This window comes from Mesocricetus auratus, unplaced genomic scaffold, assembly GCF_017639785.1.
Source record: "Mesocricetus auratus isolate SY011 unplaced genomic scaffold, BCM_Maur_2.0 Super-Scaffold_4256, whole genome shotgun sequence".
NCBI lineage: Eukaryota > Metazoa > Chordata > Mammalia > Rodentia > Cricetidae > Mesocricetus > Mesocricetus auratus.
In genome coordinates, this window is record NW_024429182.1 from 36,422,454 (window position 1) to 36,442,919 (window position 20,466).

The following is a 20,466-nucleotide window of genomic DNA, read 5'->3' on the forward strand; positions in this document are numbered from 1 at the left end:
GGTTTCATCTAGTGCCATCCATTTGCCTGCAAATTTCAAGATTCCATTGCTTTTCTCCACTGAGTAGTACTCCATTGTGTAAATGTACCACATTTTCTCTATCCACTCTTCAGTTGTGGGGCATCTAGGTTGCTTCCAGGATCCAGCTATTACATATAATGCTTCTCAATAGAGGAGTCTAAAATGGCTGAGAGACACTTGAGAAAGTGCTCAACATCACTAGCCATTAGGGAAATGCAAATCAAAACAACTCTGAGATACCATCTTACTCCTGTCAGAATGGTGAAAATCAAAAACACCAATGACAGTTTGTGCTGGAGAGGATGTGGAGAAAGGGGAACACTCCTCCACTGCTGGTGGGAGTGCCAACTAGTACAGCCACTATGGAAATCAGCATGGAGATTCCTCAGGAAAATGGGTCTGAGTCTACCACAAGACCCAGAAATTCCACTCTTAGGCATATACCCAAAAGATGCCCATTCACACAAGGATGCATTATTTCTTAATGTGGGACTCTGCTAATATTTTATTTAGAAAATTCACAATCGTATTTGCCAGCATATTTTCTTACAGTAACTTAATCTTATTTCTATGTAGGTATTCTATTTTCTCTATAAAATTAATCAGTATGTTTCTCTTCTTTTTTGTCTTCTGAAATATTTCAGAGCATTGGGATATCTGATCTTTGGTGATAGATTCGATGGCAGATGGTAGATTTCTTATTCTGGCTATTTTGTGTAATACATGTCTGTCATTGTGTAATATATATTCCCTATACACCTTTTAGTATATGTTTCTTTGGGTCTTCATTGCTGGAAGAGTCTTGTGTCATGTAAAACTTGCATTAAGTAAACTCGAATTTTTTTTGTCTTGTTCATGAACCTATGATGGGTGCAGATTTTGACCCCCTCTCCTTTGATTTCTTTTCAAGTGACACTGTGTGCACTTGGAGACTTGGGGATTTTTCCTTGCTGGGTTTTGCCACATAGAGAGTTTGAGCTGGAAGATGCTGTCCTTCAGGATGGATCAGTCTAAGTCTCGCCTTGCTCTGTGTTTCGGGCAGGAAGTTTCCTGTGATCACAGATCCACCCACTCAGTTGTGCTTTTCAGGTAGTGATTAGACACTAGGTGCAATCCCAGACACTGTGAGAGGTCCCACAATGCCTCATGTGCTTGAACACTTGGTCCCTCGAAGAGCTAACAGCCTGCTCAACTTGTGAGGTTGTGACGCCTCTTGGCTAATAGACTGGGTCACCCGAGGAGGGCCTTTGAAGGTTAGAGTCCTTCCAGGAGTCCAGTCCTGACTCTGACCTACACCCTGCTTCCTGTGGCCTCAGTGCTAGAAGCATAGTCCTGTCACCACGCCCCTTTCCCTAAGCCTCCATGCCTTCCCTGTACAATGGACTGAACTTTCCTTGAATGGTGACCCCCCAATACACTTTTACTTCCCTGAATTGCTTGTGTCTGGTATTTTGTCGCAGTGATGGAAAAGTTAACACACAGGAAATGATCAGTGAGTGGAGGACAGAGGTCCCTACTCTCCTTCAGTCCACGATTGGTCAGCAGGAGCCTGGCACTGAGTGAAAAAGAAGTTAAAATGACAGCAATGGCGAGAGGGGCTGTGGGTGATGGGAGCTGCTACCCTAGACCCAGCAGCCAGCGTAGGCGGAGCTGCACAGCGTGGGAGTTAGTGACGCCCAGCCCTCCCTGGTAGGTGGCAGCCCCACAGAAACTTAACGCAAGAATTATCTTTGGGTCACCATCAGCTCCCAAATAAAGACCGGGAGACATATTATTAATTATGAATGCTCGGCCTTAGCTTAGCCTTGTCCCACCGGCTCTGTTAACGATATTTCACCTATTTCTAGTCATCTACATTTTTTAGGGCTTTTTACCTTTCTTTCCTTCTGTGTGTCCTACTTTCCTGTCTGTCTATCTGTGCCCCACCCCCTGCATTTTCCTGGTGTCTCCCTGTTGTCTCTTTTTCTTTCTTCTCCCTAAATTCCTCTTATTTACTCTCCCTGTTCAGAAGTCCCACCTACCTCCTTCCTCACCATTAGTTATTCAGCTTTTTATTAGACCAATCAGGTGCTTTAGGCAGGCCAGGTAAAACACCAACACATCTTTACATAATTAAACAAATGCAACACATCTTTACATAATTAAATGAATGCAACACATCTTTACATAGTTAAATATTCTGCAACAAACAAATGTAACACACCTTCACATAGTTACACAAATGTAACATATCTTTGCACAGATAATCAAATATTCTATAACAAATATATATATATATAAGATAGTATAATAAAAACATTAAAAATGTTTCCAAGTAACTTCTAATGGGGTGGTGGGAGGGGTTTGAAAGGACAACTATATATTTAGAAACCTGAAAGGGAGCCTGCCATAAGCTGCTAGGGTTCTGGATTCTATTTGGATATTAAGGCAGCCTGTGGTTGTCCCCTCCATGTTTTCAATGACAATGCCAGTGTGCATCCACCACTGGTCTTCTTGCCCCTGCTCTTACCCTGTCTCCCTCCTCCCCTGTGGTCTGGCCACTCTGTACCGGCTTCCCCATTATTCCTTAAATGGGCAGAAAACTTGTTCATGCCTCAGGACCTTTGCACACCCCACCACCGCAAGCATGCTGCTCTGTATCCGTACCAGACTCTCCTGCCTTCTGCTTCCCTCTTCCCAAATTGCAACCCTCTGCACTTGCTATTTTTTCCCCTTGAGCACACATCATGATGTGATAGAAGTATATATTTTACCTAATTATTTTTATCTCTTCCTCTGGAACATAAATTGTAGACAGGCAGGGATTTTGTTTGGGTTCTGCCCAGCTGCACAGAATTCAGTCTGAAGCCACACTTGATGACTGACGGCAGAAATCTAAAAAGAGCTCAAACATTCCGCTTAACACTAAAAGACCTTTTGAGTCACCACTGGCAGCATTATGAACAATTGGGCTTAATTTTTTATAAGATGCTTTCTCTGTGCATTATACTTCACAGAATTCCGTTTCCACATTAGTCTTTGTTTTAATTATCCTTGACCAGTTTTGTTGTGTTTGGGGACAGCACATACCTACTATCCGTTTGGCTCACTGATTGGAGCGGGCAGCAGTAGGGAAAACGACTCTTCAGGGTGCAGGGTGGATGTCGGTTGGTAGCTGGAGGGTCGGCGTTGGGGTGGATAGACGCTGGGCTCCGAAGATGACTCAGGGGCAGTGTGAGGCGTGGCCGGTGCTCACAGGGCTGTTGCTGCACAAAGCTACTCAGGGCCTGATGGTCTGCTAGCACCTGGCAGGGGAAGCAGGGTCAGAGGGTAGGGAGGCCATTTTCTTCTGAAGTCTTTTGGGGATCATTGTCCAAGATCCACCAGAGGGCAGCCCCAAGTGGATGTTGTAGAAATCTTCCGTGTCCCAGGTCAAGAGAAACACACCCCAGGGCCAGAAAGGCTGGAATTCTGAGAATCCAGTTGGGGCTACAGTGGTGGAGGGAGTGTTCTGGAATGTGGGCAGGGTTGCTGGGAAGCCATCTAAGAGTGCCTTCCAGCTCGATAACTTCCCCTCTCTGCTTGGTTTACTTTTTCATGAAAGTAACTTGAAAAGCAAAGCCACAGAAGGAGAAGGGACTTTCTCCCATGCCCTACCCTCACCTGCTTTGAAAGAAGAAGCCAAGTGACTACCAGATGACTAGAGAAATGGTGACAATCAGCTCGCTCCCCTGCTGATTGTACTCCAAGGTTTAGGAGTACTGCTGCATTTTGATGTGTGCCACCAGGTGGCGCCAGAACACCATAGTTTTGGCCCAATGACTTGGGTGTGCCTGATGGGTGCGCCCGAACAGGGTTCAGGAGTAAGAATCCTGCTCCATCTCAAGCATGGCGATCCTCAGAATTCCTGGGTTTTTTTTCGGAGCTCCTGCTGTCACTCATAGCTCATTTAGTGAGAAATGAAATAGAAAACAGGGTTTTATCCCGTCCTTTACTCTGTGGACCCCATGATCTAACGGTACTCTGCCCACTGGGCTCTTCTTGTCAGAAAACATCCCGGTTCCACCCTGGTCTCTGCCTTCTTCAAATTTATGTGACGTTCACAAGTCAACTGACGCATAGACTTCACTTTCTATGCTTAATGTTTTCTTTGCCAGTTTTGTTAGTTTGGGGAGTTTTGGCCCGGATGTGTGTAATTCCGGAGTGTGAATTCCTCTTAGTGCAGTTAGCTGTGTGCTGGAGCCTCGTGGTGCGGGGCGATAAAGAACCCACGTGGAGGCACCATGTCCAGCTTTGTTACCAGCTTACTGGCTTTGATGTTGTGTGCATGTGTGTGAGGAGGTCAGAGGCCAATCGAGAATGCCCTCCTCTCTCTCTCTCCCTCCCTCCCTCCCTCCCTCCCTCCCTCCCTCCCTCCCTCTCCCTCTCCCTCTCCCTCTCCCTCTCTCTCTCTCTCTCTCTCTCTCTCTCTCTCTCTCTCTCTCTCTCTCTCTCTCCACCCTAGTGATTGTGACAGGGTCTCTCACTGGTCCCCGAAGCTCACTGATGGGCTATACCGACTGGTCAGCAAGTCCCTCAGGGGCCTGCCGTCGTCTTGCTGAGCTGCTGGGGTCACGGGCCTTCACTGCCATACTGGGACTTTGAATGGGCCTTCAGGACGGGATCGAAGCCCTCATGCTTGCATAGCAAACACTATTATCCGAGCCAACTCTCTAACCCACACATTCATTTTTAATAATGATATGTCCAACATTTGTTCCTGCAGGGGAATCAGAGCTGGCTGCCACCCTGACCCTAGGGCCCGGCCTCCAAAGGACATTCGAGGGCTGTGGTCATTCTCTCAAGGTCAGCGGCCCTTAGGAGTTGCTGAGGCTGTGACGGTCCACAGTTTTCCTTCTCCAGGGTTTGTTCTCTCCACTGGGGACACGGGAAGCATAACCAGCTTTCTTTGGGCCGTCAGGCAGCTCCCATATCGTGGCGCGGAGACTTATTATTAATTATTAATTATTAATGTGCGGCCTTAGATTATGCTTGTCCTGTTAGCTCTTATAACTTAATTTAACCCGTTTCTCCTCACCCACGCCTTGCCTTGGGGCTTTTTACCTTGCTTCATTCCATTAGTCCTAGCCCCTGTCTGTCCGGTGACTGCCTGGCGGGCCCTGGGCATCTCCTTCATTCTCTCTCCTCCCCCTGTTCTTCCAGTCAGCTCGTAGCTACCCCTGCTTCTCTGAGCCCAGGGTAATTTTATTTAATCAACACAGATTAACACATCGTTACACGGTTAAATATTCTACCTACGCGGAAGGAGGCAGTTCTCTTTCCCTCACTAGGAGCTAGATGCATCCCCTTTAGCTTCTCTGGCCGAGTGCTCTGTGGAATTTCCCCAGGGGCTCAGAACTGCAGGCAGCTGGATCCAATTTGGGCCCCTTTAATTAACAGCTCAGTGGCCTTGGCCTCTGGAGGATGCAGGACTGCTTCCTTAACAAGAGAGGGAGCTTGAGGAGGTCCCTGAAGCTGCCCGGGGGACCCAGGTCTGTCAGATGGGAAAGACAGGAGTGCATGGCCATGGGGTGGGGTGGGGGCTCATCTCTGCAGAGGCTGGAGTTCTTCCTAGCTTCAGGTTCGTGGGCACAAAGTTAACGTGGGGGAGCTCTTGCACCTGCTGATGCCATAGATGGAGGACCAAATCCGTCGTGCAAATGCTAGGAGTTAGGAATGGCAGAGGGAACTGAGGCACGCCACACCGAAGCCACTTAGCAGGTGTCACGAGGTGCATCATGCTTGGGCTGGCTGCCATAGGCAGCTCACGGTCCCTTCCGTGCTTTGGCTCCTTTGCTGTGTGGGAGGGAGGAAGGCATTCCCTACAGCTCAGTTCAGCGCGCCCGTACTGGCCAGCAAGAGGCTTAGGCAAAGTGGGACCTCTGGCTCCAGAGGGGCTGCTTGTCCCAAAGTCGTCCCAAAGAAAAGCTGAGGCCAGGAGGCTAGAGTGGTATAGATGCTGCCCATCGCTTCTGTGACGGAATCCTGCAGGAGGGGTTTGCCCAGCTGAATCTAGCCCAGGACTCAGCAGCTGAAGGGTGTGTGTGTGTGTGTGTGTGTGTGTGTGCGCGCGCGCGCGCGCGTGTGTTTGTGCGCGTGCCTGCGTGTGTGTGTGTGTGTGCGCACGTGCGTGTGTGCTGGCCGTGTAAACCATCAGCCATCGACAGTGGGTGTGCTCTGCCATACTCCTGATATTCCATGGCCCCGGCTTTGGTTAGCCTTCCAAATCTCACTTATGCCCTGGGGCCAAGCGGAAGTTGGAGTCACATGGATTGAATAGGAAGCAATTCTAGGAAGCAATAGTCTGAATTTTAGGTCGACTCGGGGAATTCTACTGCACTCGCTTCATGCTTCCCCAGTACCGAGTGTGTGAATCTCCTCAGCACGCTGCTCCGGAGTTTATGCCTTTGAGCTGTATGGTCTCCACGTAATGACCTGACAGTCTCTGCCGCGGCCCACAAGCAGGGTCACAGCCAGTGGTGTAATCAGTCTGCCTGCAGGGCTCCAGGACATGACCAGCCGGAAGAGAAAATGCCTCTGTCAGCCTCCGGGTTTGCACACCGAGAGTTAGTCAGTGAGTCACAGCCCCGGCTGTGCCTGCTGCTGAAATGTCCTCATCTGGAAAGTACCTGTGGGGGAGTCAGGCTAGGTCTATAAAATTCCTCATGCCCCCAGCCGCCCTCTTGTAGGTACGCTTTTCCCTCACTATTCCACTAGAGGGCGCCACACCTACCACTGGATTTCTGAAGCCTGTGGTTTCCCTGGGAGAAAGCACAGGAATTGATGGTGAGAGTTGAAAACTCATCCTGAAGCAATTAGCAATTGGAAATGTGTAGCACTACAGTTTTTTTCCCAGCCACCTCTGTCTGTCAGGCTACCTACTCTCTGCCTGCTGAGCTTAGCTGCAATCACCGGAGTCAAGCACCGCCTGAAGGAGGCTGGCTTCCGGGCGTTCATGCATGCTAGCCTGTCAATTTGACACATTAGTCTCGTTCATTAGACACCCATAGAGGCCTCTCTCTAGTCCCTGAAAGGCTCTTTCTAATCAATCTACACAAAATAATTACCATCAAATTAATTCCATGATCAATTAAGAATTTTTAAATTGTGGTAGAAGATAGGATAATAGAAAAGTTACCACTTACCATTAAAAATGTAAAATTGTCTGAAATACATCAAACATAATTTGCATTGCCGGGTGTTAAACTTAGGACCTCAATGTGGTAGGTGGTCAGTCTACCTGACCATGCTGTTGTGGGTGCGTGTGCTTGTATGTGTTCCTGTGTAAATGTATGGATAGGCATGCATGCTCGTGTGAAGATGCATGTGGAGGGCAGGGTCAACATCAGCAGATATTCCCCTCCACCACTGTTCACCTTGGATTTTGAGACAAGGTTTTTCAATGTCTCTAGAACTCACACAGACTGAGCTAGACTACTGGTCAACCTCCCCAGGAATCCTCCAGTCTCCACCTCCCCAATGCTGTGAATACAGGCTTTTTACACCGCTGCTGGGGACTGAACCCAGGTCCACATGGTTACGAGGCAAGCACTTTACTGCTAAGCCTTCTCCTCCATGTTAGTTGTTCTTAAGTGAGCAGCTTGGTAACTCATGTAAAATGCACCCTACATTGCTGCATAGCTAACCTTCAGTGCTTACACAGCCTGTAGCTGTGGTAAAGAAGGGATCACTTGGTGAAGGGGGAGCTCATTTGCACTTAGCAATGCAGAAGGTCATGATTTCTGTGTGCCTTAGTCTTGTTGATTAAATAAACCATTAGGCTTCCTGTAGGTCCTCATGTGCTAACAGTTTTTAGATTTCCCTTGCAGCTGCAAAAATTCTGTTTGCACTAGAAAACACGGGTCCCACAAGATGAGCATGCTCAGTGAGGTCAAGTAACCCAAGAGCAGATACAGCAAGGCTTAGAAAACTAAGACCAAGCGATTCTGTGAGCCTTAGGGTGGCTGGGGTGGGGCTGACAGAAGGGGTGGGGCTGACAGAAGGGGTGGGGCTGACAGAAGGGATGCGGCTTTCTGGAGGGGCGTGGCTTGTCAGAGGGCGGGGCTTTCCCCAAACAGTTGCTCACCATAAATTCTCTTAAGTCCCTCTGGTGATACCATCCTCCAGTTGAGGGGTGTTGCCCTTTGTGCAGATACAGAGACCAGGAAAAGTGCTTCCTTCCTTCTCTCCCTGTGGGGTAAGGTAAGGGAAATGAAGTATCTTCTTTGCTCTTGAGACGCTCCACTCCCAATGCTGGCGTCACCCGACACAGGTGGCCCTCTTCCTTAGTGATGAGTTTGGGTGCTGTGAAGGACGGTGCCGCTGGGATGGGGAAGAGAGATGACAAATGGGGGGCCAGGGACCCTTGGTGAGGAGGGTGCTGCCTAGTCGCCTTCAGCCAGGGACACCGCTCTGTGGAGAGGGTTCTCTTTGAAGGACTAGCCCGCCAGGGCCCAAGGGGGGTTCTGTCTTATGGAATTCCTGGTCAGTAGCATAGGTCAGCTGAGTGAGCCAGGAAGCGTGGTCTGTGACCTTCTCAAGAGAACGACTGTCGTTATCTCACTTAACAGGGTGAGGGGGAGAGAAGGAACGAAGCACAGATTCCTCCAGCTGCTCCATCTCCATCCAGGTCTGTCTCACAGGGAGGTGGGCCACTGCGCATTACTTAGGAGGTAGGAGCGTTTACATCCAGCACAGCTATGGCCGCTGGAGCACTAACTGGATTTCTTAAACCCTAGGCTCCTGGGCTGTAAATGAGGCGTGGCCTCTGCCTCCCTCAGGTGTTGAGGGGATTCGGTTCACCTGTAGAAAGCACCTTGGAAAGGTTCGGCTCAGAGGCCAAGCTCTAGGACCAGCTGAGGGTCATTGTCTGTGAGTGGTTCCTCAGGACGGAGTTCAGTCAATCTTCCCAGCTTCCCTTGTCATGTACAGCGTGGACACCCTGCTCTTGTGATAGGAGAGGAGACTCCGCCTGAGTTTAGATTTAGTCGGCTCCAAAGTGGAAGCGAGGAAGCTTTGGGCTAGTGTTGTGGCCTCCAGTGTGGCTGTGTGGAGGAGGGGTCTTAAGAGCCACAGCTGAATGAAAGGTGACAAGGACAAGGCCCGCCTCTCTCCAGGAAGGTCAGTGCTGTCTTGAAGGAATGGGATGGGCTGTTCAGTTGTCTCTCTAGAGCAGATGGTTTTAAAGGGAGGCCACCCATGGGCTTGGCCCCTTCTTCCGGCCACCGGATCCCTTTTTGCCTCTCTTCCTTGGGGCCTCTGGACAGGACACTGGTGTGGACCTGCTTGGATCTTCCAGAGTTGTGAGTCAAATGACTTTCCTCTGAGGCTATTGTCCATTGCTATTTTCACAATTTAAACATTGACACATTAAAATATGTATGGGTTATTGAGAACTGAAATTCTCAGAAGGAAGCTATACCCATGTTGCAGATTCTACCAGGCAGACTGACTGAACTTGGTGATTTCAGAGAGTTTGAATGTTACAGAGCCCAGGTCAAATTATCTTGGGCTAGTTTTAGCTCCCTTATCCGCTGCGCCCACCTCTGTGGCTGAGCTAGCCTTGCGGCTACCCCATGGACCCTTTTAGGATACAACAGAAACCAACACAGACGTTAAGAAAGGCACTCACAGCATCTGAAGTTCATGTGAGATTCCCCTGCTTAGCCAGGAGCTGCGCCCCTGATGTTTCCACCGTGCTCTGGAAAGGTGCCTAGATATATGGCTGTCTTTTGTTCTGCAACGGTAAAGACTCGTGAAAGCAAAACCGTTACTGAGTTGAACATGGTGTTTGGGACAACCTGAATCTGCGTTCCTGGGTCATGCTCGCTCATGTTTGGCTCTAGAACAAACAAACCCTTTCTTCCCTTTGAGACGAGAGCTAAGTTTTGAGTTGACAGGTCCCCTGCAGTTATTTGATATGCAGGAACCCATAAGAAAAACAACTTCTGAGATGTCCCAAATTTAAGAGAGCCAGAGTGTGAAGAGATGGAGAGGGGTTAATCAGTGATACATAAAAGGCCTACTTCCATCTCTGCGAGTGTGCATTAAAACCTTAACTCACACTCCATCATGGCCGACCACCAGGGCAACCGAGACGTACTTACATTTAAATGTTCTGTCTAAATACTTAACCCCAGCTACTCCGGAAGCAACCATTTCTCCTCCTAGGGGTAATTGTGAGCTGATGGTCATGGAGAAAAGTCACATTGTGGGCTTCTGTCCTGTTCCAAAGCTCCCCCTGCTGGGAGTCCCACCTGTCTCGACTATCCCAAACCCCTCCAATTGGCAGCACATGGTTGTGACATACTTGTTTCTGGAAGTTTATTAAAAGTGCAGTTAATCTTGACCACTCTCTAGCCCTGCTGCTGGTTGCTGGGGGACCTTGCCCCAGGACTGCTGCTGCTTTTCTGGCTGCTGTCTGTAAAGAGAGGCCTGTGGCGACGGCTCAGTGGGTGAGAGAGCTTTCTGTGTGCCAGTGTGACGACCTGAGCTCTTTTTTAACACTGTGACCTTTCTACTTTTGGGTATGTCCCAGTGGGGCTGCTGGCTCACATGGCAATTATATAATTTAGTTCTTAAGGAATCTGCATGCAGTGTTACTCATTAGCATTCTTTTTTCTTCTCTTTCTCCACGGAAGTTGCTAACATTCCTGTCTCCTTTGCCACTGGCCACTCCACGTCGACTGAGTTCATCTGATTGTGGCTTTGAAGATCAGTGATGGTTCCCATTGGGCCACACACCTGTTTGACATTTATTTGCCCTTCCGTCCTTCCTTCCTTCCTTCCTTCCTTCCTTCCTTCCTTCCTTCCTTCCTTCCTTCCTTTTTCTTTTTTTTGAGAAATGACTGTTTAGGTTTGTTCCCATTTTGAGATTATTATTCTTTGCTATTGATCCCCTTCTATATTCTAAAATTATCCTATTGTTAGATGCATAGTTTGAAAATGTTTCTCTCACTTTTTTTTTAGGTTGTCTTTATTCTTTTGATTGTTTCCTTCACTGTGTAGAAGGTTTCAGTTCGATGTTGTCCCATTTGTCTATTTTTGTTTGTATTTCCTGTGTTTGGGGGGTCTTATTAAAAAAATTCTTGGTCATTCCTAAGGTATTTCCCCTATATTTGCTGCTACTCTTTTGAGTTTTATGGTTGAGACCTTAGTTCGTTTGAACTGGTTTTCTGTGTGTTCAGAGATGGAGGTCCATTTTCACTCTCCTACGTGGTCTAGTCTGCTCTGTTGTGCTGTCGACTCATATGCACATCAGAAGCCTGTTTCAATTATTAAAGCGTTGTAATATATTTTCACAGTAGATGATATGATGATGCCTCCTATGTTCTTTAGGTTCTAATTGGCTTTATTTGCTTAATTTTTGTTTTGCTTTAGTGAATATTTATTTGGCGTTCCCAAATTTGGTCTTCTTTTCTAGTGTGGGAAGAAAGTCATTGGTATTTTGATTGTGATTGTACTGGGCCTGTAAATTGCTTTAGTCAGTATGACCGTTTTGACCAGTATCAACTCTTTGATTCCACAGACACGGGTGACTTTGTGTTTGTGTGGCCTTCCCAGCTCATTTGTCAGTGCTTTGTGCTGTTCACTGTGGGGCTCTTTTTTCCTGAATAATTTTTTTTAGCGACTGTTTTCCATTTGAGTCATTTCACTGTTGCTGTGTAGAGACACTCCTGACTCCGGCCTGTTTTGTATCTTGTTCCCAACCAGTGGAGCTCACTCATTAAATTCTTGTTTTGTGATTGGAGTCTTGTGAGTTGTCTAAATATAGACTCAGGTCAACTGTCTTTTCAGTCTTTTACTTCTCCATGTCTTGGTCTTCCTGTATATGGACAGGAATTTATCCAATTGTTTAGTTTATCAATTTTTTTTGTATATCATTGCTCAGGATCTCTAATGCTTTTGTATTTTATGGTATAAGCTGTATTTCTTCTCTCTGCTTTTGTGTTTGATTCATTTCTCTTTAGTTTGTTCATTTATTTTTGGAAAGACCAACTTTTCATTTTGATAATTGTTTATATTTTTCTTTTATTTCTCCTCTGGTCTTCATTTTTTCTTCTATTAACTCTGGGGTTCAGATCTATATTGCATTTTTCTTTCTTTCAGGTACAATGATAGATCTCTCCCACCTCAGTGAATCTGGAAACACCCTCACAGGTATACCCAAATGCGTGTCTTTCCAACCTCCTGTGTGATTCTAAATGCAGTTAAGTGCCCAATGAAAATTAACCATCATTTCACCTGTCACTTTTAGTCTATTATGTGTCTTCAGAAGTGAGTTTCTTGTAAACAGCGCATAGTTGACTCATATTTTAATCCATCTGTTAGTGTAGTAAGGAGGGGCAGGACCAAACCCACAGAAGTATGGCATGGTGTATTAGTGGCAGGAGACTGAAGCAGCTGGAGTTGAGGCAGGCTAGCCTGCAAATCTGTTCCACTGGAGCCTTAGTTCCCCTCCTGGAGCCAGGGTAGTCCAGAGTCTCCATCCAGGAGCACTAGCAGATTCCAAGAACTCTGTCCCCAAGCTAGTGCTCCTGGATAGACTCTTTCCTGTCAACATATTTTTTTTCTTTTGTACTAAAACTAGGTCCTGAGATCTCTCATCTGGTTTTGTTAGCTCTTGTGAAAGTACTTTTAGTGGTGAATAGAGCAATTTAAGATGTTTCTGTGGGGAGAGAACTTTGGAGGGTCTTTGTGTATAACCATCTTTTTAAGCTTTTCAACCTGAAGCATTTGTTAGAGATATAAAGCATGATAAGAAAGACCGAGTGATGGTGGAACACAGCATGCTGCCATGAGACTTTACAGTTCCCACGACCTGTCCCTGGCACTTGAGCTGCTCCTGGGAACCCAATCCCCAAGGAGGAGGATTGGGGGGGGGTGGTTTACAATGGAGGTTGGAGGAGAGGAGGGAGGAGAAACTGTGGTCAGTATGTAAAATAAATGAAAATATTTTCATAAAAACATAAACAAAATAAACAAACAATAACAATTCCTAACCTCTACCTCCTGGGGCTTCCAGCAGCTGCAGAGCACAGACCCCAGGGACCTGCAACTAGTTTTTCAGGAAGGATGTTCTAATGAAGATTAGGGCATTAGTGGGGCACCAGCCTTCTCATTTGGGAGTCTGCTGCTCCACTCAAGCCCCTGACAGCAGGAAGATCACGATACCAAACTTTGAAAAGTAGAATTGCAGAGAGTACCAAGTAAAAGGCTTCAGGGCATTCTCACAGGGTATTCAGGTTGGTCGCCTGAGGCACTGTTTTCCACTTTGACTCCAGTCCTTGGTGAAGACCACTTCTGCTCTGTTTTTTATTGTGGAAGGAAGGATTAATTCTGGCTTCTCTTCCCTTAAAGATGATACAAAGTATGACACCTAAGGTCCTTTCTCCCATAACATCCAAAGGTGTGTGCCCCAAGGAGGCTAGGAATGCTGCGGGGTGGCAGGCCACTGAGCCAGTTTTACCAGATAAATACCTAGGTAGCAACCAGTTCCCACAATCCTTAGAGACAGAGGTGGCCTATTAAAGAAGACAAAATCCTCCCTGCACAGGGAGCCCCAATCTTCCTCAAACAGTAAGACACTCAGCCAGGCTAAGAGGCGAAGTCCTTGTTTATTGTTGCAGCAATTCTTATACAGATGTTAGCGTTCAGTTAAATAAGGAGATAGCACATTAAATACGTCACAACCCCAAACCAGACAACTGCAGCCACGGCACAAAGAAGGGGAGGGTGGGCCAGGACTGGTGACCAGACTGTCAGAGGAAATACATTCAGTGTGTGTGCAGTGTCAACATTCCAGGCTCACGTGTAGATATATTTTATTTATATATATTTATATTTATATATAGAGATCATTGAGTTTCGTGTATACAAAGAACGATATTGTTACAAATACAATACTGTACTTTTCCCGATGTTTTACAGTAAGCGCTAGTGCACCCCGTTACAGAATGGGGGTGCAAGTTCATACTCCAGGTGCTGTGCTAAGTATGTACAAGAGATTTCATTCCCACACAGTCATCACACACTACCTTGGTGGAGGGAAAATGAAATCGGAGTTGTGTGCTCAAGTGGACCCTAACCAGGGAAGCAGACGGAGGAGTGAAACGTAAACCAACAGGTAGCCTTGTGAAGGTGAGAGTTAAAACATCAGCAAGAGGTGGCCCTTGGTTGTAAACATTGGTGACAGCTACACCAGTGGGTGGAGGGACCCGAGCAGGGCTCTGTGGGTGGGTTTTCATCAGTGTGCAGCAGGGGCATGGGTGTGGGTGGGGCTGCAGGAGGAAGGAGGAGCTATGGGGGAGGTAGTAGGTTACTCTGGACTCCCTGAAGGCCAATGTCGACAGGAAATGTTCAGGAAGCAAACCCATGTGCAGGGAGGTGGCAGCCTGCTGTGTGCTCTACCCCCAGGAGCCTGCGGTGGTGTGGGAGGAAGGAATCGCTCAGGAATCTCTCAGGAAGTGGGCTCCACCCATTGATCTGTGGGCTTTCTTCCTCTCAAGAACTCAAGGCTGATGGTGGCTCCCTGAAATGTTCCCACTGGAGAAGGCAGAGGCAGAGTGGGTTGTGGTGCAACCTCATTGAACTGGGAGGATGGTGAATCTGGGGGCCTGTCCCCAAAGCTGAGTCACCATCGTGTCCCAACTGAGTGGGCAGAGTGGCTTTGTGCCTTGCAGTTTGGGGAAGGCTGCTGAGTACACAGTAGGCCTCATCACTGGGGTGCAACTATGTAAATGAGAATGCCAGCAGAGACCTGACCCCAAGTTTAACCACTCAGTCTGATGCCAACTGAGGAAGAGCAGGCTTCAGCCAGGGGCCTGGACCAAGCTCTAACAGCTCTCCCTCTGGGTGGTAGGAACTACTCTGATTAACACAAAAGACTAGGTAATCTTACAATCATGCTCAACTGTTAATTCTCTAGAAGAGCTCACAAGAAAAGCTTGGCTTTTAGGCCCTCTTAAAGCTTCTGTCGTGCAACAAGAATGGAAAGTAATTTTCTCTTTCCTCTTTCCCTGGGATGAAGACACTTCATTGTGATTATCTGGGGGTTAGACTGGGAGTGATGTTTGTGGAGCCTGTCCCTGACCAGTCCCAGGCCAGTCTCTGCTGTCCTGGTGCTTGGGCATGTTCCCATGGTGGCCTCCCTGGATCTGACAAGCACAAGCCTCTCAAGAGACTTTCCAAGGACCCTGGAGTCTGAAATGTCAGCAATGATATCTCTTTTGTCCTCTCATCACTCTTGGCAGAGGAGAGCTGGGCTCACTTTTCAGTGTGTGATGATATTAGATACCCAGCAGATCAGTCATCTCAGGAGAGGCGAAGAAAGTGGGGGCACAGCTCGGCTCCTCACACTTGCTGGGGTTTGATCTTGGGCCTGGTCACCCAGGAGCATTCTGCTGGCCACCCTTACACACAAGTTCAGATAGCCTGGCTCCTGTGGTCCCAACACCACACGCTCTCTGGCAGCAGCAGCCCTGTCACTTCTCAGGCAGCTATGGGGACAGCTGGTGGCCTCTCAACACTGGAACTTTTGTACTGGAGTAAAACTGAGGGCTCCCCTGCAGATCCCTGCAAGTACCGGGCTTTCCTGATTCTGCCCAGGCAACTCATGAGGTCAGAGACCCTAGGGTTGACTGTTTTCCTCCCTGTCTGAAGCCTCTTGTTCCTCATCTTGTTATAGTGCCATCTCTTCCTCTCCCAGGCCCCACCCTTCCCTCCGTAGATCCATCCTCCCTATCTATCGCTGCTCCCTGAACTCCCATCTCCACAGACACTATAACATAAATATCCCAGATGCAGAGAACAGGGACTATATTCATATTACAAAATATATTAGTTTTTCTTCCCTGTCTCTACTGAGGTCATCAATGAGACAAAACAAAAACAAAAGCTAGCCGTGTCCCACATGGAAACAAACTGCTCTTTGGACCAAGAATAAGTGGCGACTGGCTCAGAATAATATGAAAACATACGTGCTAGACTGAGACGTTGTTCAGAACATGAGGCACCCAATGGAGACATCAAGTCTTCCACACCAGCTGCAAACTCCCAGACCCAGAAGACAGTAGATGCTGTTTCGGGAGCACATTTGGGGATTCCTAGGCCCAACACCAAGCATTTAGTCTGCTTGATGTTGTGACTTATCTAGTCTATCTAGCTTTGAAATACACACCCTCCTGAGTGGCTGGGAGAGGGCTCAGGCTGGCTTACCTGGGGCAGGAAGCATGACACTAGGTTACCCATGTCACAGTCTGTCCCTCAAGAACCTCCAGTGTGCATGGGGGGTGGGAGTCTTAGAGCCGTGGGATCAGGAGGGCCTCTCTCAGGACAAGGCTGGCTGCTTTCTGCATGTGTCAACCTTCTGCTAGGAGAAGGGATCTTCCAGAGGGATCCTGGGGTTCCCCACAGGCTGTGTGCTAGATTTTCAGCCTATCTCAATACAGGAAGAGAGCAAACGAGACACTCTGCAGGGTGTGTGTGTGTGTGTGTGTGTGTGTGTGTGTGTGTTGTACACGTGTAGTAAGCGCCCATTCCAGTGCACAGGAAGATAACACCTGTCTGTGGTTATCCTCTGACTGGTAACCTTGGGACAATCTCAGAAGCCTCAGAGGCCCCGTGACTTTGCAGCCTTATCCAGAGTGTCTCTTCCCCCTTTCTCTGCCGTTAGGCCTGTGTTAGCACACACACTGAAACTGAAAGGAACTGTGGAGGAGATTTAAAACTGGCTCAGAAATTCCGGGCAGAAAGAACATGTGATGCCCCAACTCCACAGCAGGCTGTCCCTGTCCCCACTGTCTTCCCACCAGGTATGGCAAGGAGGGCGGGAGATCAGCAGTTTTAGACACTGCGCAGTCTGCTCCTTGGCTGCCTCTGGGAGCTACTTCAGGGAAGTATGTGCCTCTTGGGCAGGGATGATGCCCGCCCTGGGCAGTGACAACCACTTCAGGACCCTCAAAGGCCCTCCACAATGACACCAGGTAGAGATTAGCCATCCTCCACCCTCAAGGTGACACACAAAACTTTCCTGGTACTAAGGAAGGAACATAAAAAAAGCAAACTGGAGAGAGACAGGGAGCAAAGAGGTCTTTGCCGATTCTTCTCTTCCCGCATAAGACCAAACGCTGGGTGCGAGAGGGGAATGTCTCGGTGGACACGTGATGCAGCAGCACAAGAAACACAACCACTGTGAGGAGAGTCCTCCATGCATGCCGCCGCCGCCGCCGCGGAGGGAGGTGCGGCTCAGATGTAGACAGGCTGCTCCTGGGCTGTCAGCAGTCTGTACATGGCTGCTGGCATGGTCTTCATGTGGATCTGAGGGCAGAAAGCCAGGTTAGCTGGGGGCGGAGCCTCTCACAATGCAGTCTCCAAGCTAGCCCATCCCCAATCGCCTGGCTTGGCCTAGGGAGAGTGAAGCCCACAGGCTTCCTAAAATTTTGGGGGTGACTGTAAATGGTAAGAAAATCTGGGTAAGGTGTAGTTTTCCAGGGCAAGGCTCTTGTTTTCACAACTCTGAAAAATGAAGGCGGCTCCATGGGAGGAAGGGCTCTGGGCTTCTGGCTGCTTGCTTCCCTCTCCTGTCTTGGCAGTGTGGGAGCACCAGGCCATCTAAAACAGCTCGGCTACTAAAGCAAGAGTGGAAGCCCCAGAAATGTAGTTAGGACATGACGTGAGTCCATGCTGGCTCTGGGGACTGCTGGCTTTGTGAGTCTTGGATCTAATTTGTGTCTTCCAATCACACTTGGTGGAGTTAACTGGGGAAAATGAGAGAATTTGGAGAGTCACAGAGAGTAGTAACACAAAATGAGTGTTAAAGGCAGGTGAACTTACTTCACCCAGGTCTGAGGGGCAACAGGGAGGGGGAGGAGGCTCTGGAAGGTTCCCAGCAAGGCCAGCACACCCCTGGGGCACACACAGCCCCAGGTCTCATTCCTACCTCCCCAACAGCATTGGAGAGGATGTGGACGATCTTCTCATGTGGAGTGGCTACCACACTCTGACCGTTGATTTCAATGATCCGATGTCCCACGCGGACCCCTCCTCTCTCGGCTATTCCCCCTCTCATGAGGCTGCAGATCTGCCAGAGATAGACAGCAGGTCACAGTTAGCGGGCAGTGCCACATCTCTGGACCACGTGGCAGTGGAGGACTGTCTGCCTGGGGTGCTGTAGCATGAGCTCCCCTTAGGAGCAGACTTGGTGAGGCTTGGGCCTTTTACATCTCTCAGGTTCTTTTTATGAACAATGGGTTCTGTGGTCTGGTACGGAGCTCAGCGGTTGAATTTTTAACCAGCATGCACAAGAGCCCATGTATGATTTCTAGCACATATACGGCCTTTGCAGAGGGGCATGACAGGTGTGAACTTACTGGTGTCTGAATTCTGGCCACTTTCCATCCATATTGGGCCTATCTGTTGGTGGTCAGTGTTTCAGTCTTCCACAGTCTCAACAGGCTTACTCCTGGAACTGTTTGATGCTAGAAACTTGTATTTGAGGATCACTACTGCATGATCCAAAGAGGCTCTAGAAGCCTACTGTGTTCCATGGTGTGGCTCGAGGAGAGACGTACTGTTGTTGCTCTCGATTTGGTGGTCCTTGGCCAAATTCACTTCTTAGATGGGTGGAAGCAATGGTATAGCCAGCTGCTGCATATGGTTTGGCTGTGACCACTGGCGAATGAACCCTCCCACTGTGGCAGTTTGGGGCTCACTACACCTTGCACACTAAACAAGAGTGCCCGTGAACTTAGTAAAGCTGACTTTACACCCTGGACCCTGCATCTTTATTATTCAGAAGCTGATGCAGACAAGATCTATAGCAAGGGAGTTTGCTGGGCCTGGAGTGAGTGGGTCCTTCTGGCTCTAAGATGCCCTTAGGTCAAATGTTCCAAAGCTGCTGTCCACACTGTAGGTAAGACCAAGGGGAATAGGGCTAGGGCCGTGGTTTCTCGACAGAATGCTTGCTTAGTGCACTCCAACCCTAAACAAACGAAATCACAACTGAAAACCCCAAATCTATTTACTGAATGAAAAGATGAAGAGAGTGGACCAAGCTGGAAAAAGATGCAATACACCTCACTTCCATTTGTCAGTATCTTGGAAAAGGGTGTGCTGTGCTGTGTACTTACAATTCCATTCTGGACGCTGAATCCCAGCTGGTAGCGAAGGTCTGGCCTCCTTATTAGCACTGTGGTCACTGGAGGGCACCTCACAATGTTCAGCTTTACTTGGGACTGGTTCTTTAAGCCCTTGAACATGAATAAAGCAGAGTGGAGACGGTGAGCACAGAGTCAGGCAGAGTACATGAAAGCAGACACGGCTGGACACAGAGGCGGTGCCCACACCTGCAGTCAGCCTGTGTGCGCCTGAGCTGGAGCCATCGCCATGAGGCCTCTGTGTGAGATGAGTGTCTGGAAAATGGACCGTGTCGAGGGACCTGGCAAAAGGACAGCTATAAGCAGAGTCTAACGTGGCTGAAAGCTGAGGGTGTAAGCAGAGTCTCACGTGGTTGAAAGCTGAGGGCATATATACACTGTTGACTACAAGGCAGACTCTACAGCGACCGCTAACAGAGGACGGACACTCCACAGCAGCAGCTCATTCCCGAAGCTGGTTCTCTCTGGTCTCTGCCCTCTTCTCCCCACTCTAGTCTGGACACACCTTCTGGCTATGGGTATTCCACTACAACTGGAAGTTGAGTATTTGTCTCCATGGGAAACGATGGATCATGAAGAAAAGGAAACATTGAGATTGTACATGGGTTTATCCTTGGTCACCTGCCCCTCCTCTAGGCCAGAATGGGTTGTAGAAGAAAAGCTGACCTTTAATTATGAACGGGGAACAGAGCCGGCTTGGAGCTTTCTACCGCATTAGCCACACTATCCCTCCCTCAGGCAGGCCCACCTACCACCTCAACAGCTCATGCCGACAAGTGTGGACCAGGCACAAGTGTGGACCAGAAATAAACATGCCCCCTCCAGTGCTGCTGGCTCTGAGGAAGGCCTGTTCTGCTTGTGTTGCCTCCTGCTTGCAAGAGCAGATGCTCTGAGGAGAGTATGCTCAAAGCTTTCTGGTTCTTTTCCCTGCACTGGCTCTCCTACTTGCAGAGGCTCTGAGATGTTTCACATCCTATTCAAGAGATACTGTGCAGAGAAATGGTCATTTTTGCATCCTGGAGCAGACAAACCACATTGATATGGCTGGAGGCCCTGCTGCTACAGCTGAAGCCAGGAGATCAGAGCACTCAGGAAACATCTACCTGACTGGACTCCTATCTGCCAGCACCAGCTGACCAAGACATGGCTTAAGGTTGGCTTAGACTCTCCTCAAAGGGAGCAAGGGTAAAATGGTCTTGAGACAGGGGAGCATGAGAGAGGGAGGGAGGGAGGGACAGACACACAGAGACAGACAGACACACAGAAACAATTT

At 48.5% G+C, this 20,466-nt stretch overlaps 1 protein-coding gene and 2 long non-coding RNA genes across 8 annotated transcripts in view; 1 reads left to right on the forward strand and 2 right to left on the reverse strand.

Moving 5' to 3' along the window:
* Positions 1–4,605: 4,605 nt before the first annotated feature.
* LOC121134306 lies at positions 4,606–8,738 on the reverse strand. The gene is made up of 2 exons (XR_005871380.1): positions 8,126–8,738; positions 4,606–6,668 (listed from the first exon to the last, which is right to left on the reverse strand). It is a non-coding gene; the product is annotated as an uncharacterized LOC121134306 (long non-coding RNA).
* On the forward strand, positions 8,161–12,276 carry LOC121134308. 2 transcript variants are annotated; one of them, XR_005871384.1, is made up of 2 exons: positions 8,161–8,241; positions 12,148–12,276. It is a non-coding gene; the product is annotated as an uncharacterized LOC121134308 (long non-coding RNA). The 2 variants fall into 2 exon arrangements; XR_005871382.1 differs by lacking the exon at positions 8,161–8,241 and adding an exon at positions 8,901–9,159.
* A 1,360-nt stretch (positions 12,277–13,636) lies between these two features.
* The window catches only part of Apba1 (amyloid beta precursor protein binding family A member 1), a 204,900-nt gene continuing 198,070 nt past the window's right edge, over positions 13,637–20,466 (reverse strand). For all 5 annotated transcript variants that reach the window (XM_040746304.1, XM_040746300.1, XM_040746291.1 and 2 more), the window contains 3 exons: positions 19,167–19,286; positions 17,978–18,118; positions 13,637–17,355 (listed from right to left, as the gene is read on the reverse strand). In XM_040746304.1, coding sequence (XP_040602238.1) covers positions 17,284–17,355; positions 17,978–18,118; positions 19,167–19,286 — 333 coding nt within the window. In that variant the 3' untranslated portion in view covers positions 13,637–17,283. The remainder of the gene's footprint in view (positions 17,356–17,977; positions 18,119–19,166; positions 19,287–20,466) is intronic.